At 48.8% G+C, this 27,009-nt stretch overlaps 1 protein-coding gene across 1 annotated transcript in view; it reads left to right on the forward strand.

The window, feature by feature from the left end:
• AHNAK (AHNAK nucleoprotein) overlaps positions 1–20,989 on the forward strand; it is an 88,599-nt gene extending 67,610 nt beyond the window's left edge. The window contains exon 6 of the mRNA XM_076001819.1: positions 20,643–20,989. Coding sequence (XP_075857934.1) covers positions 20,643–20,650 — 8 coding nt within the window. The 3' untranslated portion in view covers positions 20,651–20,989. The remainder of the gene's footprint in view (positions 1–20,642) is intronic.
• Positions 20,990–27,009: the final 6,020 nt, after the last annotated feature.

The following is a 27,009-nucleotide window of genomic DNA, read 5'->3' on the forward strand; positions in this document are numbered from 1 at the left end:
TTTTATTTGCGATTCTAGAATTGGGCGATGTGAGTATTCCGATGAGCTGAGCAGAGAGGAGGTTGTCTTTATGGACAGAAAAGGGCTGAGGATAGCAGGAACAAAGAACAAAAAGTGGATGGGTCACTTCAAAGTTACTTTCCTTGTAAAGGTTAAAGCAGAAGGGACTTCCTTATCGTGCTGGCTAAAACTGGCCTTTTTGAGGATTTGGCTATTATCTCTCTTTCTCCTGATCTCTCAGAAGATCAGATAAGCAACTTGGTTTCAGCTTGGTGTCCTGGAGCTTCAGCAGGAGCGACTGTGATCTGTGGGCCTGGGCAGGAGCTCAGTTCAAACCAGTGGCCTCCTATAAATGTCATTTAACCACCTGCAGGGGGGCGAGGACACACACTCTCACTCTCACTATGCGCGCTCAGCCATAGCTCCCACTGTCGCCTGTCTGTGTGAACATCCCTATATAATTAACATGGCTAATATCATTATCCCCCAGTGGAAGGAGAGGCTGAAGGACAGGGACCCCGTGTTGTTTACTCATCTTTGAGCCCTTGACCCCAACACTCTGTCTGACCCGAGATAAGGCTTCAGGAAGTGCTTTGTGAGCTGCACCGAACTTCAAAGACGTGAACAATAATGCAGCCATTTGATGGGGAAAGTGGCAATTTGGGCCACTGAATATATACTGAGGAAAGATTTTTCTCCAAGTTTTAGCAGGGTGTGCTGGGACCTGCCTGAGAGAACGTCCCTCTCTCTTTTCCAAATCAGTCACAGCTTCTCACATGATTTCCTCAGTGTCAAAAGGCTTAACTGTTTCAAGATGCATGTTTGGAATGCTGGGCGAGCCTCGGTGGAGACTAGACACACCAAGAATTTAAGATGTTTTTAGGTCACTTTCTAATGAGATCATTGTGCAAGCTTGAATTGTAGAATATGTGTTTTCTTTTAAAGAAATGCAATTATGTTACTTTCAGAGACATACATTATTTTTTATTATCTTATTTTCATTTTTTTTGAGACAGAGTCTCACCCTGTTGCCCGGGCTAGAGTGCCGTGGCGTCAGCCTAGCTCACGGCAACCTCAAACTCCTGGACTCAAGCAATCCTCCTGCCTCAGCCTCCAGAGTAGCTGGGACTACAGGCATGCGCCACCATGCCTAACTAATTTATATATATATATATATATATATATATATATATATATATATATATATATATATATTTTTAGTTGTTCAGCTAATTTCTTTCTATTTTTTTAGTAGAGATGGGGTCTCGCTCTTGCTCAGGCTGGTTTGGAACTCCTGACCTCGAGCAATCCACCCACCTCGGCCTCCCAGAGTGCTAGGATTACAGGTGTGAACCACCATGCCCGGCCAGGGATATACTTTAAATGTATTGAAATAGGCTGTGAGAAACCATCTAGGCTTTGCAAGACATCAAGTATATCAGGTCTTTTGAAAGAGATAGTTGAGGACTGTAACAAGTATACAAATGATTCATAATTAACAGGCTTGCTTGTAAAGTTTGTTATCCTACATAGTTAAAATGCTTCCTAATCTTAGTTATGCTGTGAATTTGTGCAGTAACCTGTGTTTAAATGATCACAAATTCCCAATCAGGGGGATGTTTAATTAATAAGGTTTTACTTCATTGATCTAACAAGTATTTATTGAATGCCTATTATGTCTCAAGCCCTGGAGGTAACAATCAATAAGACCAAGTCTTTGCCTTCCTTGAATATTCTAGTGAGGCAAGACATGATGATGGTTGGCAGATGTGGAGGAAACATCTAGAATGTACAGATATTGCTGATGGATTGGCTGATGGGGTGGGGCAGGCGTGAATGAGAAATCAAGGTGACTTCTAAGTTTTAGGTCTGAACTACTGGCTGAATGGCCTCACCATTTACTGAGTTGGGGGAATTGAGGAGAAGACAGTCTGATAAAGAGAAATCAGAAGTTTGGTTTTGGACATGTTAAGTTTGAGACACTGGACAGGTGAGCTCTCTATTGAGGTCAAGTATATAGCTAACTGTATATAACTCTGGTTTTCGAGGGAGCAGCCCAGTCTGGAGATATAAATTAGAGGTTGTATTCGTTTCTTAGGGCTGTGGTAACAAACGATCACAAACTAGGTGGCTTCAAACAACAGAAATTTATGGCCCAGTGTGGTGGCTCATGTCTGTAATCCCAGCATGCTTTGTGGAGGCAGGAGGATCGCTTGAGGCCAGGAGTTCGGGACCAGCCTGGGCAACACATCAAGATCCCATCTCTGAAAAAAAAAAAAAAAAGAATTAGCTGAGCATGGTGGTGCGTTCCTGTAGTCTTAGCTACTCGGGAGCCTGAGGTGGTAGGATCTCTTGAGCCTAGGAGTTTGAGTCTGATGACACCACTGTACTCTACCCTGAGTGATAGAGAGAAACCCTGTCTCAAAACCAAACCAAAACAAAACAAAAAATTTGAAAAAGGATGGTGGATGAGAAGGCATACAGATAGAACTTTGCTGAGAAGGGCAGAGAAGTGGGTAGGAGGAGAGAGAAAAATGGGGCCAAGGAAGGTTTTTAAAATTCTCTACTATGGGGATATTAGACTTTGTGTGTTCAGGGAAATGACTCAGGGAGGGAGGGAGAGAGGACAGTGCAGGAGAGGGGACGGTAGCCCTTAAGTTAACGAGAGAGGGTGTGATGCCACGGACCCTGGAAGGTGGGCCTCTGTGGGAAGGATTAAGGGGAGCTCATCGGCATTTAGAACAACTACCCCAGTTTTAGTTTTGAAAGTCCAGTCTTACAATAGAAAGTTCTCCATCCCTGGAACTTCTCCAGGTCCTCGGCAAACCAGGACAGTTGATCTCCCTATCAACAGGACAGGCCTGCCGGGAGAGTGCGGAATCAGACGCAGGGAGGGGGAAGGGTGGCTGGAGGGAGATGAAGTAGCCCTTGATCATCATGGCTTCTATTTTCTTGGTGACGTCAGGGGCAGGAGTATGAACTGAAAGGCACGTCGTCGTCGAGGAGGGAGGACAGAGGAGAGGGTGGAGCATCTTCTTGGAAAGGGGGCACGTGAACTTGCTAAGAAGTGCGGCGGCATGTCTGGGTGGTGCTGGGTGGCACCTTGAGATCTGTGGTCATACCGTTAATGCGACACCAGCCAGGGTGAGGGTGGCGTGTGTCCTCTCTGCAGAGAGCCCAGTGGCTGGCATCCTGTTACGATGAACTTGTTGGAACGTGAGACACTGTTTGTTAAAATGGATGCATTATTAGAAACACATTCCTGGACTGGGCGATGAAAACAGAGCAGACGCCAGCCCTCCTGAGAGGAAGTGGACAACGCCTCCGTCCTCACCTCGAGCTCTTCCACCGAGGGCTGTTAACCACGACACGCAGACCAGTCGTGTCCGCCAAACCCTTATAGCCATCGCCAGCTTTTACTTATCCTGCCCATTCTCTTGGCAGATCGTAGCTAACTGATACTTAATCAGAGCAAGTGATTCAAGAAGTAGCGAAGCACGTGGTTTGGGGTTAGAAGATCTGGATTCCAGTTACACACTTCCCGTTTATTGGTCAGGTTCCCCTGTGTAGCTCATCTAACCTGTAAAACTTAGTTTCATCATAAACACGTGGCTAACTCTACCTGTGCTGGCTGCCTCCAAGGCTGGCAGGACTTCACAAAACAGGGAAATCTAAGTGTCCTGTGTCTAAGGAATGCTGGCTGTGCTTATCCGCAGCCTGGTTCTGGGACTGTTTTCAGCTAGTTTCCAGTTCTGTAACTTTCATAAATAGGGACAGAGAAAACTGCTGATGCACGGGGCGTGGCCGCTGAGCTTTGAATAGCTGTCAGTCGTGAGGAAGGCTGAGGGGTGGCCCAGGGGCCAGAGATGAGAGAGGGAGGGCAAAGGGGTGGGAGGGAGGTGAGGGAGGTTGGCGGGAGAGCACTGTGGTGAGAGGGAAAGTTGGGAATGTGAGATACTGAGGGTGCAGTAGTTTTAGGCTCTGGCAAGCTCTTGTCAACTTAAAACGGGATTGCTGACACAATGTCACACGTGCTCTACTTTCCAATGCAGGGGCGACCATTTTAGAAAGACTTCTATTTAAAAGTTTAAATGCCCATCCCATAAAGGTTTCACCTCCAGCTATTCAGGAAATTCTCCCCTATAAAGTGACTCATTTATTCCGAAGGATTCCACATGGCCAGCATTTTACTGGGCCAACCACAGAGACATCAATTCCTGGAAGATTGTTCCCATTTTTGTCATGGACTACCACTTGGAGGTAGTGTTTTTGAATTCTCAAGTACGGAAAATTCAAAATCCTTTTTAGGAATTAGTTCTAAAATCCTTAGGCGTTGTCCTTCTCTTACTACTGAGTATGACAAGTGGAACTGTTTTATGATCCCCAGATTAATTCGGATGAATTAATTTCCTCGTAATTTGTTTAAAAAGGCAACTTGGAGTCCAACTCTGCCTCCTTTCCAGGGTACCTGAGACCTGGGGACCACACCAGGTCTTGCGGGGTCTTTTGTTTGTTTTCTGTACTCTAGCAGTTGACCCCTTACCTTAAAGCTGGACCATCCTTATCTCTCTGCATTGCAAAGTTCAGGGCTTGCTCTACTGCTCTTTTCTAACTAGCCACTCCAGAAAACTTTCTTTTCCCCTTTAATTATTATTATTATTATTTTATAAATATTTAAAAAATTTTTTTAAACATTTCTTATTATTTTTTTTCTTTTAGTTCAATGTAGTGTTTTAAAGCAAAGATCTCCCTTTTTTTTTTTTTGAGACAGAGTCTCGCTTTGTTGCCCAGGCTAGAGTGAGTGCCATGGCGTCAGCCTAGCTCACAGCAACCTCAAACTCCTGGGCTCAAGCAATCCTGCTGCCTCAGCCTCCTGAGTAGCTGGGACTACAGGCATGTGTCACCATGCCCGGCTAATTTTTTTCTATATATATTAGTTGGCCAATTAGTTTTCTTTCTATTTATAGTAGAGACGGGGTCTCGCTCTTGCTCAGGCTGGTTTCAAACTCCTGACCTTGAGCAATCCACCTACCTCGGCCTCTCAGAGTGCTAGGATTACAGGCGTGAGCCACCGCCCGGGCCAAAGATCCCTTTAATTATTTTTTAAAGATATTACAGAAATAACAAATTCTTATCAATTATTCCATATGACTCAAAACTGCTCAAAGTGAAAAGTGAAGGTCAGCCCTACTACTCCCTGCCCTCACCGAGTCACCCTTGCTGGGCCTGGTGTCCACGCTGTCTCTTAGGCTGAAGGCTTTGCGTGCGCCTGTGGATCGGGGTCTCCAGTCTTGTCTCCTATGTGCGTCATCATCCTACCTTTTGGTGGACAGGGACATGAGTCCCATTGTTTCAGATGCAGCAAGTTTTCAGATCTGCCAGCAATACCCACATCTGTAGCCACTGTGGACAGGCCGTAAGGGACCTGTAAAAGGGGTTTCCTTTATGTAGCCTAGGCAAAAATATTTGACCTCTGTGTGCCTCAGTTTCCTCATCTGTAACATGTGGAAGATTAGGATACCAGGATCCCTTAAGACTCTCCTATTCTGACCAGTCTATGCATCGAGCCTCCTTCCCAATGCCCATTTCTGGTTCTCTCCCTGCTCTTGCCATTTGCTGCTCAGCAGAAGGGCTTGCATGGAGGACAGAGGTCGGGGGATGTACATTCACCTTTTGGCTGACTGGCGACCCTCCCGTCTCTGGGCCCTTCTGGACTTCAGTTTTCTCCTCTGAGAAATGAGAGACCAGGCCTGTGATCTCCGGGAGGCTTCCTGGCTCCAACACCTGTGATTCTCACGACCCCTCCTCCCTGGGGTGACCCCCTGATTCCGAAGGAACAGTCAGCTCAGGGTAGGCAATTGCTGCTTTCAGGGTAGGATGGTGATCGAAGGTTTGGGGCAGGGGACAGGCTGGGGAAGCTGGACCCATTTCCAGTACTCCTGAGTCAGTTCCTTGTAGTCTGACTTTATGTTTTTCATTTACAGTGTTGTGAAATCCCAAAATATCACCCCCGCCCACATTCAGCCATGCGTACATTTGCGGTCCATTCCAACACCAAGTATGAGCGCTTTGGAGATTATCTCTCACCTGTGAGCTTGGGAACCCCTGCTGCCTGCCCCCTGTGAACAGAGTTTCGAGAAGTGCTGGGAACCAACCATCCCGGTTTGCCCTAGACTGCCCTGGTTTTAACACTGTCCTCACCAGGACTGGTGGCGTCCCACCTGGCTCCATATTAGGCCCTGGCCGACTCCCTTAGCGGGGCAGGCCACAGTTAAATCGAAAAGCCAGCAGGGCAGTGGACCTCAGAATAAGCTGGGGCACTTAAAACAGGCAGATTCCTGGGTCCCACCCTAGAGCGCCTGATTCAGCAGATCTGGAGCTGGGACCAGGCGTTCGCACTTATAAGCCCTCCAGGTAAGTGTGGTGCAAGTGGGTGAGGTTCCACGCCTTGAGAGACCCTGTCCTGGGGCAGTGGAGGAAACACACCAGCTCCTCCCTCAAGGGGCTTATGCCCCAGGCAGGAGGAGCCGAGTAGGGAACTGCTGGACTCTGATATGTAGCAGAATGAAACCACAGCTAGGACATGAGTACTGGCCAGCTGGGGAATTCTCTTCCTCCTCTCACCCTCCAAAGCAATTCAGTGCTTACAAAGCTTGGCTTTGTTCATTATAAGGGGTGACTTGGCATTTTCCAGCAGGGGGATTGCAGGGAGGGTGAGTTAGTTGCAAAATGTGACTGTCCACTCCGGCTCACACCAGCCTCCTTGTCTCAGAACCACTGCACTCTCTCTGCTGTACCACATGGCCCCTCCAGTGAGTGGCCCAGGAGGGTCCGTCTCCAAAACCCATTGCTGCTCTGACTCCCTGGAATGGGGGCGAGGAAGTGATGCTGTTCCCATTCTTGGGAGGCAGCTATCAGTTCTGCTGCTTATGAACCAAGCCTTTTTCTTTCTTTTTTTTTTTTTTGTTTTTTGGAGACAGAGTCTCACTTTGTTGCCCAAGCTAGAATGAGTGCCCTGGCGTCAGCCTAGCTCATAGCAACCTCAAACTTCTGGGCTCAAGCAATCCTCCTGCCTCAGCCTCCCGAGTAGTTGGGACTATAGGCATGCACCACCATGCCCGGCTAATGTTTTCTATCTATATTAGTTGGCCAATTAATTTCTTTCTATTTATAGTAGAGACGGGGTCTCACTCTTGCTCAGGCTGGTTTCAAACTCCTGACCTTGAGCAATCCGCCCACCTTGGCCTCCCAGAGTGCTAGGATTACAGGCGTGAGCCACCGTGCCTGGCCCAGAAATGCAGTTTTCTTTCTGCCCACAGATGCAAAAGGTGGTATTAATCCTTAGCCTAAGATGAAGAGGGGTCCCAAGGGCAGCTTCCTGGGAGAATGTTGCTGGAGAGGGGTGAGAAGATCTCACTATGAAACATACCAGTTCCTTCACCTTGAACTTCTTACACTTTGTGTTGTTACTCAAATTGTTTGGGCTTTGCTAGTTTCTCTGTTCATGAGGATGGGATTCTTTTCAAATTCTTTGGCAGCCTCAGAAGAACTCAGGGTTTCTGCTTGTGCACATGGCAGAGGGTGTTTAGGCACAGTCCTGTCACTGAGATGTGTTCCTGGAACAGAGCCACTAAATCCAGACCTGGAGTGCAGACTCCACCTTTGGCTTCCTGCGTCTACGTGAATCTCCTACTCCTCTGGGTAAATCAAAACACCACTGAAAGCTCTCTCAGCCCTTATGGACACCAGACTGGAACCTTCCTGGAAGGCAGTGGTGTGGTGCCCAGTTTAAGTCTTGGGTTCAAATCCTGGCTCTGCTGTTGACCAGCTGGGGCTCCTGGCGGTGTTTCTAGGCCTCAATTTCCCCCTCTCTGAGTTGCCCTGTGCCTGACACACAGTAAGCACTCAGTAAATTACGGCTAATTCCGATTCTTATTACTGTTACCACTCATTCAACTTCCACAATCCAAATGTCACTGGTTTCTCCTGGAATGAGGATGAGGTGGAAGGAATTATCCTGGGGCCACCGTGGTCATCAGGGAAGCTGATGACAAGTGGGACAAGAGCGATAGTGACCAGCTTTAAGGCACGGACTGATGTAAGATTGGTCTGAATTGTGGGGTAAAGTGGAGACAGCTTTAAAATATGTTAAGCAATTCCCCCAATGTGCCCTGGCGATGGTGTCTACTTCTCCGGAAATGAAGTGCATAGCTGGGGTTCAAACGCGGGCTGCTCCCAGGACATCTGATGTTGTTTGGGCAGCAGATGGGTGTCGGTTTTCATGTCATTCTTGCAAAATGTGCAGAAACACCTTTTACAGTCTCACTTGTCCCATCGCGTGAGCCCCAGAAGAGCTCAGACTCAGGGTGCAGGGGTTGCCGAAGACACCCGCTGTCATCTGTCTCTGTCATCCCCAAGCATGGAAAGTCTTAGATGGAGGCCAAGATAAAAATACGGCATAAAAATTCCTTCCTACTCTGTCCACCCCCCAAATAATAGCAGCTAGAAAGCAAGCACAGGAGTCTAACAGACTCCCAGCTATAACATGTGGCATCACTGCAGGGCCCCTCTCCGTGGACAGTGCCCCGGGCTAGGCTGTGTAGCGTAGTGGGTTGACTTCGGCCTCCAGGGTGGGACGGCTGCATCCAGTTCTGACTTCCCCACTGACGAGCCGTACTTTCTTAGCCTCAGTTTCCCCCTTGCTGAAAGTGGGGATAACAAAGCCATGTACATCAAAGTACTGCTGTAAGGATAACAAGAGATGACAAGCATAAAATGCTTGGTGTAAAGGAAGTGCTCAGTAACTGTCACCCGTTATTGTCATTACTCTCTTCTGGGTGGAATTCGTGATCTGCCAAGCAGGTTTCTTAAGAAAATTTTGCTAATTGTTTGTCATGGGCCCTGAAGTGTCATCCATCTTTTGAGATTAAATTTTTTTTGAGACTAAAGGTTTTTGGTCTTTGAGATAATCCCATTAATAAGCAACCATTCCAAGCAATTACCAGCAGCCATTCTGCTAGGCCGCCGGCGGGGAAGGGCCAAGCACGGGCGTATGGCTGTGTCTGGGGGTGGCGAGGGCCCTGGGAGGGAAGCAGAGCTGGAGGACAGCCTCTCTCTGACCTGACCTTCTGCCCTGGGCTTGTGTCCCCAAACGCATTATGTTGGTTTTCTTTAAACTGAAATCTCACCACAAAGATTGTTCTGAAGTTTTGGTGAGTTGACGATCTCGAGCCCCATGCTCCGCAGGTGGAGGTACTGTCACTGACCCACAGCTGGGAGGGCCAGCCCCAGGTGTCAGCTTGCCCTGGAATCTTGAACTGGGCTTGCCACCAACCTTCCCCATGACTGCTTTTTAAAAATGTAATGAGCTTTAGATATTTCCTGCAGTGTCTGGTGCTGTGCTAGGTGCCCAGAGGCAGAGAAGAGAGAGATGTCTCAGTCTCTAGGTTGCATAAGCCAGGGCTGATCGCTGTCCGACCTCTCTGCTGATGGCTCCTCTCTCCCTGGTGGGCGGGGCGAGGAGGGCATGCCAGGCTCGGGGATGGCCGAGCATGGCACATTCAGGAAACACTCTGGAGTCATCTGCATGGGCTGTCTGATGGCAAGGCCTTACCAGGGGTGGGGGTGGGGGTGGAGAGCCATTGGGGATTTTTATGCAGCGAGCTGACTTCTGTTTTAATCATAATATTAATAACAGCAATTACAATGATCAATATTGAGCACTTTCTTTGTGCCAGGCATTAGCTGAAATGCTTAATCATGTGTTATCTTGTTTAATCCCACTCTACAGAGGCTGGGAGAGTTCCCAAAGCTCTACCCTACAGCAGCAGAGCTGGGACAGACCAGTTCTTCGGCCCTGCAGTCCATGCTGTCAGCTGCTCCCTAACCTCCCTAACCCGGAGTGTCCTCATCCATACAACCTGCCTCACAGGGTGGCTTTATTAAATTGGGGGAAGCCCTTGGCATAGCACCTGGCACACTGTAAGGGCTGTGCAAATGTTAGTCATTGTTATTTTTGTCATTGTTGCGGTTATGTTTTAGAGGGTGTCCCCAGCATGCCAGGTGTTGGGTGGTACCTTTAAGTTTAGAACGCGTGGGTTGCACCAGTAACCCGAGCTAATAAAGACACTCTCGCCAGAGCAGGGAGCATATGCCGGTGCCCTCCCAGTTGCCATGGTTACCAACCTGGGCACCTGGTTCTCTGTCGCAGGTGCCTGTCCAGTTTGGATCTGGGTGACACTGTCCCCACCTGGCATTGTTCCACAACAGCTTCTCTGAGGTTGCCTCTCTGGTTTCAGTTTTGCTACAGCTGAGCAGGGGACAGGCCCCACACATGGCAGAAGGGAGGGTGAGCTGGAGGGACCAAGACCAGGAGGCCGTGGAAAGTCTCCCAGGGAGGCAAGGTGGAGGCCGGAACGGCCATGTGAACAGAGAGGGGACAGCTTCCAGAAGTATGTTGGCTTTAGAATTGATAGGCCATGGCAATCTAACACCACGAGAAGAGAGGGAGCGAGAAGTGAAAAGACAAATATTTCCAGCTTGAACAACCTGGTGGCCCTCTTGTCCCCACGCTTTGCTCTGCCCAGTGGGTGTCACCCACTCCCATGACTTCACACACTGTCTCAAGGCTCACAGTCCCAGCTCCCTGAGCTCCAGCCTTGAATACTGAGCGGCCCCTTACCCAGTTTTTTTGGATTTCTCCCAAGTATTTCACGGTCAGCATTTCCAAAATGGAACTCAAAGTGGAACTCAAAGATGATTTGCCTTCCCCACCCCCAGATCTGCTTCTCAATAAGTGGTACCACCCTCCCCCAGCTTTAAGCTAGAAAACATGAGCATCATCCTCGATGCCTCCCTCTTCCTGGCCCCTCACGTACCCCCCTCATGGGCAAGTCCCACCATTTCTACATCTTTGTGTGTGTTGGATATAGGTCACGCAGGCGGCCACCTCTCCCCTCTGCACTGCTGCCGTCCTAGGTCATGTCACCACCGTCTCTCACCTGGATGGCTGTGACTATACACGGGTCTCCCCACTTCCACTCCAGCTCCAAATTTCAGCCACAGTGATCTTTTAGGGACACACATTTGATCATTATCCGGTGACTTCCAACTGTACTTAGCATAACAACCACCTCTACCTTCCCATGGCTTACAAGTTTCTACACCAGACCCCGGCTTCACGTGACGTCCCCTCTTCCCTTCACGCATTTCTTTTAGCTTCGCTGGCTCCTTGCGGTCCCCACGACATGCAACACGCCAAGTCTTTCCTTCCCAGGTCCTGGCCCCGGGTTCGCCATTGTTCCCGCTGTCTGGGATGCTCTTCCTTGCCTTTGCATGGCTGGCTCCTTCTCATCCTTCAAACTTCAGCCTAAACGTTCCTTCTCAGGTCCCTGCCCACGGCCTAAGTAGGTTCCACATCCCCTCAACATCCTCTTAGCCAGCCATTTTATTCAGAGCAGGGACTGATCATCCCTTGACATTTTTTATTTCTTCATCTTGTTTATTGTCTTTCTCCCCCACTAGAGTGTCAATTCCACCAGGGTGGCCTGGCACATAGAAGGTGCCAATGAGTTATCTGTTGAGTTAATGGGCAGGTAGAGACAAGGGCATGAACCTAGGGAGCACAGAGGGCCAGGAGAAGACTGAGATTCTCAGGGTGGGCAGAGGGGCTGCCATAGAGACCACCCAAGAATGAAGGACAGAGGGTGGTGGTGTCGGTAACCTTGGGGGGTTACATCATTTGGGGATGCTTTTGGCTGCAGGTAATGGCAAACCTGTACAGTGGGGACTTAGATGCGAGGGGTGATTTCTTCACAGTCTGAGTGCTCAGGTACAAAACTCCGTGTCAGCGTCACCCTCTTGGCTTTCCCCCAGCTTTGGGCATCACATCTTCACGTGGCTGGATGACGGGACCAAGGCGGGAAACAGTGAGCAGCATGGAGCAGGCATTCCTCACCTCTCTTTCATTGGTGGGATGCAGAGTGGGGGTGGAGGGATTGTCCCCAGAAAGACACATGTCTGCCTTGGACCAGGCTCTGTGCCCATCTTGCTGAAATCAAAGAATTTCTTTTCCATCTTTGAACAAACAGGGTTCTGCCAGCCAAGGAGAAGGGGAGCAGCTTTGGAAACAGCAATGGACCGTGCTTGCCATAGCACATTTCACAGGGGAAAGTCTTTCCACTGAGTTAACTGACGCAGAGAGGTCAAGTGGAATGGGTGCTGAAAAGTAACCTCTGGACGTGATGCTTAGTAGACTATTTCTGGCCCTTGAGAGGCCAGTTCCTGTAGGGCAGCTGGGCTTGACTGCAGATGGCAGGGAGCTGAGCAGTCGCTGGGAGAGGTGCAGGAGATGAAGGCAGACTACCAGGAGGGCTGGTGTTAAAGGTAAGAGGCGAGGTGGCACAATCGGGTGCAGGAGGCAGACACAGGAGATCTTTTCAGCTTGGGGCAGACCTGAGGATGTTTTTAGGCTGAACTAAAAGAGCCAGCAGGAGAGGGAGAGGATAAAGATTTTGAAGCAAGATGGAATAACTGATCCACGTGTCCCGAAAGAGCCACAGGAGGGGTGCGGGTACACAGGGGTGGGAGTTGTCACAGAGACAAGTGGGAAGGTTTTCTGAGAAGACTCAGATGCCTTCGGAGACAGGAGGGCAGGACGGTGGACCGTGAAGATGCCCAGCTGGGGTGAAGAATCCTCTCACTTTCCTTTGTGTGCAATGGGCTCGTTGAGAGACTGAATCCATGACTTTGACCTTTCCCTCATCTTTATTTTAATATAGACCCTGGAAAGGAAGCCCAGATCCCATTTGTGTGGTTGTACACTGGAAAGTTCAAGGACAAAGCCTGATCTTTGGGCTCTCTTGTCCAGATGGACGGAGCCACCCAGTACACAGTCAAGGGTGTAGCTCTTATGGGCTGCAGTCCAAGGGTGCAGGTCACTTAGCAACAGCACAGAGCCGCCAGATCCTGCCGAGTTGTCGGGCGGCAGGGTGGGGGTGGGGAGCCCTGGGTTAGGCAGAGAGGACTTTGGGTCCAGCCCAGGTCCAGCACTTACAAGCTGGGCTTCACTGGTCCTCTGAGCCCACAGCCTCATCCGCAGAGGGTTGGGCTGGCAGCTCGTCACCTCCCTGCCCTGCCCACAGTTACTAAATGTGCTGGCTCCTCATAGGAAATTAGTCGAATGCCGTCCTGCTGGCTCCGCCAGCCCTCCGTGGGGAGCCCGACCCTGCTTGGTACCACCAGGAACAGGGTGCTGTTTTTCTTCACCATTACCCCTGGTCCCTCACTTCTGGTCTCTTTTCCCCTTTGTTTTGGGGAATAATGGCATGGGGCCCAGCTAGTAGGGTTGAGAGCCAAACCGTTCTCCTCTATTTGTTCAGATCGTAGCTATGGATGCGGCGAAAAGCAAACAGAAGTTTGACTAGATATATGAGCTCAATATTCCACAACATTTAAAGCTGGTGTGTACTTACGTAGGAGGCCTGAAACACAACATTGTGTTAAAATGAATAATAGCTCCAACAGAAAAAAAAATGTGCATTTTTAAGGAGAAGGTCTCAGCGGGAGTGTTCAGATGCTACGCGGGTCCAACTGACATGAGCTCCTCGTGCCTCGTTCTCAGTAGCTATATCACTGCTGTCTCGTGGGTTCGAATTTGGAAGGGGACACGTTTCCTCTTGGGCCACCCTCTTTACCCAGCGTGGAGCCTGACCTAAGGAGGGCTCCGTGCATGTCTCCTGGTGGCGTTGGGGGAGACCGACTGATGTTGGGAACACACAAGGGGCAGAATCGTTTGGTGCCGTCAAAGCTGCCCCATTGGATCAGTCCTGCCCTCTGGACTCTACTTTATCATCTCTAAAATGGGACTAACGATAGTTTCTCCCTCGTGGGAAGGCTACGGGGGTCCAGTGAGTTTATATCTGTGAAGTGTTTAGGAAAGTGCCTGGCACAGGGTTAGCACCCTTGTACCATCACGCCTGTCCAGGTGGGACCAGTTAACCAGTAAACATGGAGTGGCCCGTGGGAAAGAAACCTCAAATGCAACTCTGCCCTCTGAGAATTGGCATCTATCTGGAGAAAGTAAACGGACACTGTGGAAATAGACCCAGGGCAAGGGCTTACGGCGGACGCCCTGGAGGGCCGGCAGCTGCGGGGCGGGGCCGCCTGCCCTGCCCTACCTCCTGGCAGCCGGAGCAGGGAGAAAGCAGAATCTGGTATTCATTGTGCGGTTGTTTCCAATTTCCTTCTGCTTTCGAGATCCTCTTCTAAGGGAGAACAATGCCTCGAACAAGGAGGCTCAGGCTTCCTTGGCTGGCACCCGCCCAGCTGCGGGGGAGGACAGGCACTTGGGCCAGGGCCGATGGCGTTTGATCCCATCTGCGGAGAAACCCCCCTGACAGTGGGGTTTGGTGGCTCGGTTCAGCCGCAGCCTATCTGACAGGTCCTCCCCTAGTCTCTTTCCTGTTATTTTTAAGCTTTCCCAATTTGCCTAAGGAAGACAGTCATTTGGGTACCATCAGGGTTCTCTTGAGGCTGGGTGGAGGCCAGGGCCACAGAACACATAGAACTCCCCTAGGACCTACAGCTGCAGCCCAGGGGTCGCTCCATGCCCAGGCAGGTCCAGTTTACAGACTAGTGCCTGGCGGGGTCCTCAGCAGGTGACCCCGGGCTGACATTGCACAGCCAGAGCCTCCCTCCTAAGGCCGGCCAGGGGCAGAAGGCCCAGGGCTGTGTCTAAGGAATGGGGCGGGGTTTCCGCATTCCTTGCTGTCTTCATACTTGGTCTTTTATGTGTGGATTTCAGTACAGTTATCAGCCTTTCTGGGTTCCTCTTTCATCACCAGGAGGCAGAGCGACTCCCAAAGTGAGGGACCCACGTGCAGAAAGGGACAGGAGAGGCGAAGGGGTATTTGACCATGATCTTCGAGTCTACGAATTTTACCAGCAAGATGCCGTGGAGGGGTGGCTTGGGCAGGCGGGAGCCTGGGCGCACACAGCCCGAGGGCCACGGCAGGGCCGGCGTCTTTGAGATGGGTGGAGCCTGGAGCAGGGTTTCCCGTGCTCAGGTCACTCCAGGGCCATCCTCACCATCTCGGCCACATCCACGTGCTGTCCTTACTACTATTTACTTAATAGTTTTCTTTAAATAGATTTCTTTTTAAAACCTTACATTTAATTAAAAAGAAAGCTTTACATCACTGGTGTAAATGAAACTCAGCATTTTTCTGATAGACATTGAGATAAGTATGGAACTGTCAAACGTACTCATCATGCACCACTGAAATTGTCTTGAGCGCCACCCAGAGCTTCGTTCTGGCTCTTGGTGTGGCCTTTACACGCAACGGGGCCCCTGCGTGTCTGAAGGGGCGGCGGGGCCAGCTTGATGTCGGCCAGGAGGAGGGTGATTGTGCCGACCTGTGATCCCAGCAAAGGTGCTCCAAGGATGACACGCCTTTGGCCTGACTCTGACATGGGAGAATGACGGTGCCTCCTTAGAGGGCTTGCTGAGGATGAGCTGGGCTCCTGTAGCACTTACAAGGTGTTTAGCATAGTGTCTAGCAAGTAGTAAGCACTCAGCAAATGGTTTTTTTTTTTTTTTTTTTTTTTTTTTGAGACAGAATCTCACTCTGTTGCCCAGGCTAGAGTGAGTGCTGTGGCGTCAGCCTAGCTCACAGCAACCTCAATCTCCTGGGCTCAAGCGATCCTACTGCCTCAGCCTCCCAAGTAGCTGGGACTACAGGCATGTGCCACCATGTCTGGCTAAGTTTTTGTATATGTACTTTTAGTTGGTCAATTGATTTCTTTCTATTTTTAGTAGAGATGGGGTCTTGCTCTTGCTCAGTCTGGTCTCGAACTCCTGACCTCGAGCAATCTGCCCGCCTCAGCCTCCCAGAGTGCTAGGATTACAGGCGTGAGCCACCTCGAGGGCCCACTCAGCAAATGTTAACACCCATCTAACTTGGGTGATTTGGACCGAGGGCTCTTGGCTGCCCTGCGGGTCTCACCATCTGCCTACGTGGAGACGGGGCTGGGACAGACACTCACCGTCTCTCTGTGGGTCCCAGTTGCTCTTTGACTTTTCCACTAGGACAGGTGCGACCAGGTGGCATGACGGTCATTTCTCCTCTTGATTATAGGATGAAACTAAGATGCGGCCACGGCATGAGTCATTATGAAATAAGCCCGTTGTAACTGGCTGTCATCTTCGCCCACCAGAAGCTCAGGAATGGGCTCCTAGGGACAGACACTGTGCGCATATGCCGGGGACTTGTGGGGTCTGGGTCCGCTGCCCCCTCTCCCACCACTGGTTTTACTGAATTGGGATTCCAGGCTGGGAGGCAGAAAGGAGCTGTGGGAAGCAATCCCAGGTTCCCTGGTGGGACTGGAAATTCTGCCTCAGGCACTGGAATTCTGACTTCCTGTTTGGCCTGGCACTTGCTCCCCCACATTTTTGGCTCTGACACATCCTCTCCCTCCCCCTCTTAGGATCATTTCCTTATCCGTAGAATGAGGGGGCTGTTCTAGATCATATCGAAGGCCCCTGTAAGCTTGAGAAAGCTATGATTCTACCTCCTGGCCACCCCCTCACTTTTCCCTCAGGCCTCTTGGTTGGCAGTGAGCGGAGAGGGAGGAAAGAGCAGGGAGAAGCACGTGGGCCGTCCTGCAGCACCCGTGGGGGGCGGGCAGAGTGATGAACTGTCCCGTCCAAAATGTCAGTGGTGCCCAGGTTGAGAAACGCTATTGCAGGGAGGGAGAGATAGAAAAGAGGAGAGGTTTAAAAGGAAAACGCATAAATGCCCTACAAATAACAAATGGTTAGGCAAATGATAATGAAAAGGAAAATATAGGGGGAGAACGAAATGCATGGGGAAAAGGCTTATGAAGTCGAATAGAAAAGGTCACCAGGATGGGGAGGAATATGTTTGCAAAGTGGTCACAGCTGGGGTAGGTCCAGTTTAAGCTGCTGGCCTCAGAGTACAAACCAGAGTTGGGAGGGGTTGATGTCTTCCTCTCTCCTTCCTGGTTCACTTTGGAAGATGACGCCCCTCCGTGAGGGACCCCTCCTGTGAATTGCAGCCACGCAGCTGGGACGGCAATGGTACCTGTTGGCACCCAAGGCCACATGACAGCCTTGGGATAAGAGGCTTGGTGATCCAAAGACGCAGGCAGTCGTTATCATATGAGCATTATCATGTGAGCCAGTCATGAATAGTTTTTCTATGAGGTCTCTGCTTCTTATTGAAAGAGTGACAAGTTTGTTGTCTCTAACTCTAGAGGAAGACACTGCATAAAGCAAGACCAAAAGAAATAACCACAGAGAGAATGTCTTCGTGACCTTAAGGAATGGGCAAAATTTTCTAAAACAGAACACAAAAAAGTACTAACCATAGAAGTAAAATCAATAAATTGGACTTCATCAAAATTAAAAGCCTCTCTTCACCAAAAGGCAAGCCTCAGACTCAGAGAAGGTATATTTCTGCAATACATAGATCTGACAAAGTATTTGTCTACGGACTATATGAAGAACTACTACAAGTCAATAGGAAAAAGGAAAATAATCCAATAAAAAACGGGCAAGGGGCTTGAACAGACACTCACAAAGGAGGACATCCAGATGGCCAAATATATATGAAAAGGTGCTTGACATCATTGCTCATCAGGAAAATGCAAAGTAAAACCACACACCCACCAGAATGGCTAAAATGAAAAGACTGACAATATTAAGTGTCATTAAGGATGTGGAGCAACTGGAACTATCCTATGTTGCTGTAGGGAGTGTAGGAGTGATCTATCAATTTGGGAACATTGTTTGGCAGATTCTATTTAATATTAAAGTTAAAGATATGTCTACTTTACAACCTAGTAATTCTACTCCCAGGGATATATACCCAAGAGATGTGAGTGCCTATGCTGAGAATAAGATATGGACAAGCATGTTCAAAGCAGTTTCTACAAACTTGAAACACTCCAAATTCCTATCAACAGAAGATTGGAGAAATAAATGGTCGTGCACTCAATACAATGGAGTACTACACAATGATGAAAAGATTACACACTCGCTGATTCTATTAATATAAATTTCAAGAAGAGGCAAAATTAATCTATAAAGAGTCAAACTGTGGTCATGTCTGGTGGGGATATGGATCGGAAGGTGCATGAAGGAATCTTTTGAGGTGCTGGAAATATTCTGTATCTGGACTGGGGTGATGGTTATATAAGTGCATATATATGTAAAGGATTGCCAATCATCCATTTAAGATGAGTGCACTTTATGTACTCTACTGAATGTATGTTATACTTCTATTTAAAAAAAAATGAAAAGAAATGCAGATTCTTATGTCCAAGGGAAGCGATAACAATAATTTATCCAGCACCTGATATGGGCCAGGTTGCTTTACACAGATTATTTCCCTAAACTCGTCTGAACCACCTGTCAGCCAGATGATGTTCTCATTTTACAGATGAGGAAACTGAGAGGTAAAATAGCTTGTCTGAGTGTCACAGCTGGTAAGCACAGGAGTGAGGACTTGAACGCCACATTCTACACTGTCGCCACTGGCTTGGGGTCTTGAGAGTGATTCTTAGCACAGCATCAAAGCTTTCTGCCTTGCCTGCTTCTTGCCAACCTCCCCCCCCATCAGATGTTGTAGATACCATTGTTTAAAAAGAACTTCATTATGTGACCTCCCAATCCCCCTACCTTCATTTTTTTTTCTTTCCTTTTTTTTTTTTTTTTTTTTTTGCAACAGAGTCTCACTCTGTCGCCTGGGCTAGAGTGCCGTGGCATCAGCCTAGCTCACAGCAACCTCAAACTCCTGGGCTCAAGCGATCCTACTGCCTCAGCCTCCCAAGAAACTGGGACTACAGGCATGCGCCACCACACCCGGTTAATTCTTTTTTTCTTTATATTTTACTTGTCCAGCTAACTTTTTTCTATTTTTAGTAGAGACTGGGTCTTGGCTCTTGCTCAGGCTGGTCTTGAACTCCTGAGCTCAAACGATCCACCAGCCTTGGCCTCCCAGAGTGCTAGGATTACAGGTGTGAGCCACCGTGCCCGGCCCCCCCACCTTCTTGAAAACAAAAGTTTGGACTGGGGAACCTAGCCCCTTTGTGCACCCTTTCCATGAATTTGTGGCCATCAGGAAAGGAATCTGTGGCCTCCTACCCACCCTGTTCGCCCTGCCCATCTGTGTGGGGAACTTTCTGGCAACGAACAGCGTGGGCTATTGCAGGCGATATTGTGAGCCGCCTTTGAACTCCAGCTCTTGAGCAGTTATTTAACTTCTCGAAGCTGTTGTTTCCTGGCCTGTGGAAAGGGACAGTGGTCCTTACCTCAGAGTCTCACTGCGAGGGTTAAATGAGGTCACACAGATAGAAGGGACCAGCTCAGAGACAGGTTCGTGGCAAGTGCCTAACAAAGGGCAGTGTGGAAATGTCAAAGCTTTCACTTTCTTTGTGCCTAGGTCCTTCCAAGCCTCTTGAAGAGGCTTAGCCCTTGTTGCCTCTAAACAATTCAAAACACATGCAGGGGGAAAAAAAAGTTATGGAGATGATTTCTTCACAAAGTGTGCATGTACTGAAGGAATGGGGTAGAATCTCGGTGCTTCAGCAAGGGAAGGGACAGAGGTCACCGTGAACTAGAGTGGTCAGAAAGAAGGTATTGTTTGGGTGGATCTTCAAAAATGGGGACGATTTAGTCCCAGAGAGAGGACCCAGAAGGTGGTTCTAGGTTGGGCAAGGGTGAGAGATGGTGCCTACAGAGGTGGGACCCGGGAAATGATGACCAGGTCGTTTTGGTTGGTGCCCAAGACCCATGTCGGCACTAGTGGGAGATAAAGTCGGAAAGGAGGGCTAGTGCCAGGGGCAGTCACGCCAAGAAAGTTGCACCTTTTCTACGGGAGGAGTCGCTGAGCGTTCTTGAGTGCAGGAGGTGCACGATGAAGGGGCATGCAGGTCCACACGGGAGGCCAGTGAGAAGGGCAACATGCAAGTTCATGGGGAGTCAGGTGGGGACGAGCTGGGCGTGACCCCAGGTGGAGGCGGTGGGCTGGGAATGAAGGCGTGGGTAGGGGTGGGAGATGGGAGGGAAGGTGTGGGTAGGGATGGGAGATGGGAAGGAAGGTGTGGGTAGGGATGGGAGATGGGGAGGGCAGGGGAGGGACTCTTGAAGTCCTGAAGCCGATTGCTTGGGTTTATGAAGCACAAAGAGGAAAGGGAAGAGAGAAGGTCAGTTTGGAGGTGATGAGACACTTTCTCAATGGCAGAGCCTGGAGGTGGCAGATCTTTTCCTGGCTCCTCACCTTCGTCTGTCATTTGGATGTTCTCAGGAACACATTGTCCTCTTCTGGCCTCAGACTCGTGCGGGGGCACCCAAAGGACAGACACTGGCTTTATGCAAGCTTCCTTTCCACCCTTGCCACACAAAAACCACACAGAGGGGGGCACGTCAAGACCAAACCAGACCCAAGAGCAGAACAGTTCACAAGCCTACCCTCCCAAAGGCAAGAGTTTGTTCAGATGCCCAACCAAGGGGTGGGGACACCTCCTTTGAGCCTGTGTGACCTTAACACATGGTCTCCTGGTTTTATGGAGCGATGCAAATAGTGTTTTGAATAAAAAATCCTGTTGTTGTTGTCTTACAGGGCTGTAGCGGTGGCCGGGAAGAAAACCGCCCCCTCTGAAGTTTGTTTTGGTGACTTTCCTTTGGAGCATTGTTCTAAAAATGGGAAATTACATATTGCGGTGCCAAAGGAAACAAACACCTGCAGTTAAAGAAATACCTTCCGCGAAGTGGCTTTTCAGAGCATGCTCGGTTATAGGTGCAGCCAGTTCTGGACTGGAGACTGGGGCAGAAGCTCCATTTGGTGCGTTTCTTCACTTCCAGGGGGATGGGTGTGGGCTTGTGTTTGTAACCAGAAGGGCTTAAGCAACTATGGGGCTCAGGTGATTGTTCTTGTCATTTATCCAATAAACATTTATCAAGCATCTATCCTGTGTCAGCCTTGGCAGTTTTCGCTCTGTTCCCTCCACTGGCATCATTAAAATAATCACTTGTTTGTTGCTTTTCAAAAAACATTTCCAGAGTCAGTGCGTGACTACTGTCTCCACGTGACTGAGAACCTCAGCATGTTCTCTCCTTCCTCTCTTTTTTCCGTCCTTCTTTCTTATTTTTTTTATTTTTTATTTTTTTTTTTGAGACAGAGTCTCGCTTTCTTGCCCAGGCTAGAGTGAGTGCCGTGGCATCAGCCTAGCTCACAGCAACCTCAAACTCCTGGGCTCAAGCGATCCTCCTGCCTCAGCCTCCCGAGTAGCTGGGACTACAGGCACAAGCCACCATGCCTGGCTGATTTTTATATATATATATATTAGTTGGCCAATTAATTTCTTTCTATTTTTATGGTAGAGACGGGGTCTCGCTCAGGCTGGTTTTGAACTCCTGACCTTGAGCAATCCGCCCGCCTCGGCCTCCCAGAGTGCTAGGATTACAGGCGTGAGCCACCGCGCCTGGCCCGTCCTTCTTTCTTCCTTCTCACCCTCTCCCCTTTTTCTTTCTTTCTCTTTCTCCTTTATCAGTCTAAAAAAGGAGAAATGTCATTTTTGATATGTCAGCCAATACATTTTGTCAGGCACATGACTTTCCAAAGTTTCCCATCACTGGGGTCCAGTGTGAAATTCTTGTTCTGTAGTGGCAGACATTAAAAGGTATTTGTTTTTGATTATGTGGTTAATATCGCACTTTTATCAACATTGATAAAATTGCAAAATAATCAGGTTTTGAAATTTATCAAGTGTGAGGTGAATAGTTTCAGATGGATTTGTCATTTAGGAAGTATCCAATTTCATAAGGTGATCTCATCTTTATCTAGAAACAAAAAGGAAGCAACAGGACACAATGAATTTCAAACCTTTTAGAAATTTGGGTAGAACTTCCTGCCCACGGAGCACATGAATTCCTCACATGGGTTGGCCAGAGAGTAAGGGGGGTTTGGGGAAATTAGGGTTATCCCTTGGGGACCACTTGGTTATTGACGTGGTCCTGCCTGGAAACAGAGAGAGTGAATAAAAAGAGTCTCAAGTCCTGTAATGTACTGATTTTACTGTCTCAGCTTCCACAATGGCTTCAACTTTTCCACTAGAGGCTCAAAATTAGGATCCTGCTAGTGTGATTCAGTGCGTGAGGCAGATGCACATTTGAATGATTTATTTTCCTTTTGCTTGCCTGGATTTTCTGATTTTACTATAATGAAAGACAACATAACAAAAATATGGGTCATGCCTTCATGGGGCTCACATTTAGAGAGGGCAACAGCTATAAGCAAACACGTTGTGGTGACAGAAAGGCACACAGAGCCCAGGTGAGGTGCCTGGGAACCGGTGGGAGCAAGGACCCCATCCTCAGGGCATTGGGGGCTGGCCGGGTGGGAGAGCAGGGAGGAAGAGCCCGAGGGCTGAGTCTGGAAGGAATCTGAAGGTGGCCAGACTCAGCAAATAAAAATGCAGGAGTTAAATATGCCTGGTTAAATTGTGTTTTAGCTAAATAATGAATCATTTTTTGTTGTAGATATGTCCTGAGTATTGCATGGGTCACAAAAGATGGAGTTTGGTTCTTCAGGGGGCTTTGGGAAGCAGAGGTGCTTCAGCCGGTGAGAACTACTTATGCAAAAGTTTGGCAGTGTGAACAACACGAATTTGTTGCCTATTTCACATATTGTTTGTGCATCAGTGCGAACTGGCCAGCCTAACTTGGAGAGCGGTCATATTTCCAAGCCTTGTCCACCACTGCACCCCCAAAGCAAAGGGTGGGTCGGGAAGCAGCAGGATTTGAGGCCAGAGAGGGAAGCAGGGCATCCGAGAGCCTCCTGTGCTGGGTGGGGAGTTTGGACTTTCTCCTACAGGAAACTGGGAGCAGGGAAGGATTTTAAACAAAAGCATGAAGTTGCTGTTTGAGTTTGGCAATCATGAGAAAGGACTGAAATCCTAGAGACCATTTAGGAGGCAGACTAATGGCCCCCCAAAGATGTCCATGTCCTTATCCCTGTGTCAAGGGGAATGAAGGCTGCCCATCAGTGGACCTTGAACTGGGGAGATTATCACGGATGCTCCGGATGGGCTCAGTGTGGTCACACGTGTCCTTAGACATGGAGGAGGGAGACAGAAGAGAGAGATTTGAGGATGCTGTGCCGCTGGCTTTGCAGATGGGGAAGCGGCTGTGAGCCAAGGAATGAGGGTGGCCTCTAGAAACTGAAAAAAAAACAAAGAAACAGGATTTCCCCCTAGAGCCTCCAGAAAGAGTGCAGCCTGCCAACCTTGATTTTTAGCCCAGTGAGATCCATTTCAGACTTCTGGCCTCCAGAACTGTAAGATAATAAATTTGTGTTTTTTGGTTTTTTTTTTTTTTGAGACAGAGTCTCGCTTTGTTGCCCAGGCTAGAGTGAGTGCCTTGGCATCAGCCTAGCTCACAGCAACCTCAAACTCCTGGGCTCAAGTGATCCTTCCGCCTCAGCCTCCCAAGTAGCTGGGACTACAGGCATGCACCACCATGCCCCGCTAATTTTTTCTATATATATTAGTTGGCCAATTAATTTCTTTCTATTTATGGTAGAGATGGGGCTCTCGCTCTTGCTCTGGCTGGTTTCAAACTCCTGACCTCGAGCAATCCACCCTCCTCGGCCTCCCAGAGTGCTAGGATTACAGGCGTGAGCCACCGTGCCCGGCCTAAATTTGTGTTTTTTAAAGCCATTAAGTTTGTGGTAATTTGTTATAGCAGCCATAAGAAACTAATTTAGAGGCTATCTGGCAATAGGGCAGAAAGAAGGAGACATATCCAAGGTAAATTAAGAAGACTCAGAGACTGGCTGGACACTTAAGGTCAGGAGGTCAGGAGACTGCACACCCTGCAGCCCTTCCTCTGCTCTGATGCCCTGCTCCCTGTCCTGTCTTTCCAAGGGAGCCCCTGACCAAGGCTCTACCCTGTCCTAGGGAGGGTCAGTACCTACTTCTGGGTCAGGGGCATCAGAGGGTGTTCTAAAGGAAGCTCTGTGGTTGTGTGACTTGCGGTTACACAGGGTGGCTGGGTGCTACAGGCACACACCTTCAGATATTTTCAAAGTTAGCTAGACTTTTGTGAGAGGCTGGGGATCCATTCACTTGATTAGTAACAAATCTGAGTTCCAAACCCCTGCTTTATCAATTTCAACGCTGGCAACCGTGCTTGCGTAGCTGAATCTATTTTCAGATTTTTATTTTTTTTTGCATGTACTGTAGTGTTGTAATTTGCTCATGGAAATATTTGGGGTGCCTAACTACCGATGATTCACCCTCACATTATTGCCATGTGCCTGCTGGTGTATTCTGAAAGTGCTTGGGAGGAACATCCCTAATTACACGTTTCAGAATGCATTGTTTGTGTGGCTCCATCATCATCAATAAAGGTTTTCTTTATCATCTATCTAAAGCCATTTTGAGTGGCAATCACTTCAGGTGAATTACTACCTGCAAATCCCATGGTAGTCGCAAACAGCATGGCTTGCATCAGCTGTAAACTAGACATAATTTTAGACATAATTTCATCCACACCATGCTGATAAAGTTGATGAGGGCCGGTTTTGCTTCCTCTTCCTGCCTTATGAGTCATTTATAGATTTCTCTGCCAGGCTAACCTCGACTATCTCAGGTGTAAAAAGCTGTCTCAGCTTTTGTGCTGATCAATTAATCCCGGCTATACATTGACACACAGGAGGACAAGCCCTTGGAGTTTGCAATGTGATGGCAATGTTTGATAATTTCCATTACTCTTTAGCTTTCCTCCAGAGCAAAGCTCCTTTGATTGTGGGTTTCTGGGATAACAGATACTTTCAAAAATTTTTTTCACCTAGATTCACAATTTTCTTAACAATCTGATCAAGCCATGTGGTCTTTCTTTCCCCTGGGCTCCTCAAAGATATGAATGTTAAAACTAGTATAGTGCTAAAAATGCATTTTCTATTTTTAATCCTTTTTTTTTTTTTTTACCTTGTTGAGATACATTTAACTTGTTTTCCTCACACTGTTTGTGCTTAATACCTCTCAAGGTAGGATGCTTCTATTCAATGGCTTCCCTGTATTTTAGAGTTTTGCATATTCACAGTGAAAATGGCTGGCTATATAATTAATATTTGTATATACAGGGATGGACAAATTTTTTCTTTTTCTCCTCCCCTTCCTCTTTCTTCTTCAAATGTGAAAACCATTCTTAGGGTGGTTCATGCTTATAATCCTAGCACTCTGGGAGGCCCAGGCGGGAGGATCACTTGAGGTCAGTAGTTGTCTCTACTAAAAATAGAAAAAAATTAGCCAGGTGTCGTGGCACATGCTTGTAGTTCCAATTACTCGGTAGGCTAATGCAGGAGGACTGCTTGAGCCCAGGAGTTTGAGGTTGCTGTGAGCTATGATGAAACCACTGTACTCTAGCCTGGACGACAAGAGCTAGACTGTCTCAAAACAAAACAAAACAAAACAAAACAAAAAAACAACCCAAAAGACCAAAAACAAACAACAATAACAACAACAAAACATTCTTAGGTTGAAGTTTCTTCAAAAATAGGCCACAGCCTGCGCTTGGCCCACCGGCCATAGTTTGCTTGCCATTGCTATGCTATTAATATATGGCAACTATTGTGAGTAACCACATGCAGACAGAAAAGAACCCAATAAACATTCCTTCATTTCTCTGACTACTTTCTGCTTTCTGTCAACATGCACTACACAGATACGTGCATGCACCACACAGATACGTGCTCTTTAGGTGGTTGCGACCAGTTTATCTTTGCATTCTACTACTCTTTTAAATTGAACCCAGGTTTCTGTGTGTTGACATAGCTCGCATTCTTGTGGATCACCTACAGGGAGTGCTGCACTTCCACCCCCAGCCCCCAGACTCACTGAACGCTTCCTCTCATCCTCAGTTACTGCACTGTGTCTGCCCTGGGTAAATATTTCCCAGGCAGTGAATAGGTAATTAAAATTCAGAACCTTTTATGGCCCTGGATCTCTATCCTTCTGAACAATACTCATCTAGGTGGATGGTCCACTGGAGGCAGAGGTATGTGGGTTAATGATGACCTGAATGCAGAAGAATCTGGTGCCTTAGCAGGGAGGGGGTGGGGAGGCAAGAGGCCCCCACCATGGCCCCACCCGCAGCAGAGAATCTCTTTTGTAATTGCCAATCCCCCTGACCTGTTCTGGAATTTTTACAATCAGAGTCCCTCCTTTGTGGTGGACAATGAAGGGCGGGATGTGGTGGCTTTACCTTCTGGGTGCACAAGTGTGTGTTTCGGGGCTAGGTTGACTTTTCTCATCATTATCACTTAGTTTATCACCTCTGGAGATTCTTGCATTGGGGGTCCCACTACCTGTAGGACAGGGGTTGGGGCCTGGGCTCTGGAATCTGGGTTGTATGAGGAATCAATGAGATATTGCGAAAACCCTGCAGGTGAGTAAGCAATCCATAAAGGTAATTAGGTCGTGGTTCTGCCTTGGGACTTTAAAAACCTGGCAGGTGAAGGTCAAAGGTCGGCCCGTCGGCTCCCTTTCCCCGCCCTCCTCCCCACCTTTGGGGCCATCGCAGGTTCCAGATTGTTGGCCTCGCCCTTGGAATCGTCTGGGAATGGAATTATTGCCAATCCCAAAAGGGCTGACGCTTCACCGGCAGGGTTCAACAGGGAGGCAACGTGGTTTCTGTGACTGCTCGTTCTTCCTCACTATTCTGACTTGAAAGCCCTAATAAAAGAATCAGAGTTTAAAAATTATGCAGACGGCACAGGATCCGCAGGAGGGAAGCTCGCTGCATCCTCTATCTGCAGGGAGCCGGGCGTCCGCGCGGGTCCGCTCGAGGCCCGTGGCCGGCGCTGCCCCCTGGCGGCCGCGGCGCTCCCCGGCAGTGGCGGGACCCAGAGCGCCGCCGCGCCCCCCGGGCCCCTCCGCGCCCCTCCGCGCCCCCCCGCGCCCCCCCGCGCCCCTCCGCGCCCCTCC

This window comes from Microcebus murinus, chromosome 4, assembly GCF_040939455.1.
Source record: "Microcebus murinus isolate Inina chromosome 4, M.murinus_Inina_mat1.0, whole genome shotgun sequence".
Classification (NCBI taxonomy): Eukaryota; Metazoa; Chordata; class Mammalia; order Primates; family Cheirogaleidae; genus Microcebus; species Microcebus murinus.